The 1,009-nt window shown below is 38.2% G+C and overlaps 1 protein-coding gene across 1 annotated transcript; it reads left to right on the forward strand.

Moving 5' to 3' along the window:
• Positions 1-412: 412 nt before the first annotated feature.
• On the forward strand, positions 413-685 carry LOC106535009 (probable nucleolar protein 5-1; the record flags this gene model as incomplete). Its single annotated transcript, XM_014031858.1, is given in 2 exon segments — positions 413-432; positions 539-685. A coding segment is annotated over 1 exon segment (94 nt), but the record flags the coding sequence as incomplete, so codon positions are not given.
• Between the last annotated feature and the right edge of the window lie 324 nt (positions 686-1,009).

Raw genomic sequence — 1,009 nt, forward strand, 5'->3', positions numbered from 1 at the left:
GAAAATGGCTTTTTTTCAAATAATTGACTAACACTCGATAAGATCAATCTACTTTAGATTAATTCATGTGTTTTAACAGACTTCTGCAAAACTTGCAAAAGTAATTCAATCACTGAATCAGGTGTGTTAGAACTGGGAAACAAGTAAAACATGCAACACGGTGGCCCTCAATGACTAGGATTGCCTCATCTATACTGGGTGTATTTCAACAAACTGGAAATAGGCATGGACTTTTCTAGACCACAAATGCATTGCAGTATACTAACACTGAGCATGCACATCATTATCATTAAAAAGGTCATTGGACCAAGTTTTAGAACCAAGTTAAAAGAATAAAATGAATTTCTGTGTGTCAATGAAAAAAATCAATAACCCAAATGAATGATTGAAATGCTTTTCTGTTACATTTCAGGCTGCGTGACCTCAGTGAAGGTAAAAAAAAAGTGCTGCTTTCCTCAAATTTTCCTCAAAAATACAAAAAAATTGGTTGGTGTTTCTGCCTGGCATCATCTTAGATTACTCTGTCTTCTCTTTCCAGGGATCTTTCCTCAGGATGAGGAAGAGGAGGTCTCCACAGATGAAGATGATGATATGTTTGGCAGCAGAAAGAGGATGAAGAGATCAGCTCGTAAAGACACTGATGAGGAAGAGGCGCCAGCAGGAAAGAAGAGGAAAGAGGAGCCAGGTATGGAGTTTATTTGGTTTGTTTCAATTGGCTTTGATGGGTGGACTGGACAAACAGTGAGGATTCATGATTTCCCAGATAAGGAAAATTCCAGCAGTCATTGAAATGGACATTAAAAAAAAGATAGCTGTAAAACACAAAATGTCACTGACTTTAATAGTTTAGGTTTTTCATATTTGGTGTGCACAATGACCGTTTTGGTTACAGCTGACTCCTGAAGCCTCCTGTTGTTGCCTGTGACCATCAACTTGGGTGATATTGTTGCTATCCCTCGTTGAATGAAAGAAAAACCCACAATGGTCACAGAAATAGCTAGAGTCTGAC

The sequence above is a fragment of the Austrofundulus limnaeus genome, unplaced genomic scaffold (genome assembly GCF_001266775.1).
Source record: "Austrofundulus limnaeus strain Quisiro unplaced genomic scaffold, Austrofundulus_limnaeus-1.0 Scaffold1336, whole genome shotgun sequence".
NCBI lineage: Eukaryota > Metazoa > Chordata > Actinopteri > Cyprinodontiformes > Rivulidae > Austrofundulus > Austrofundulus limnaeus.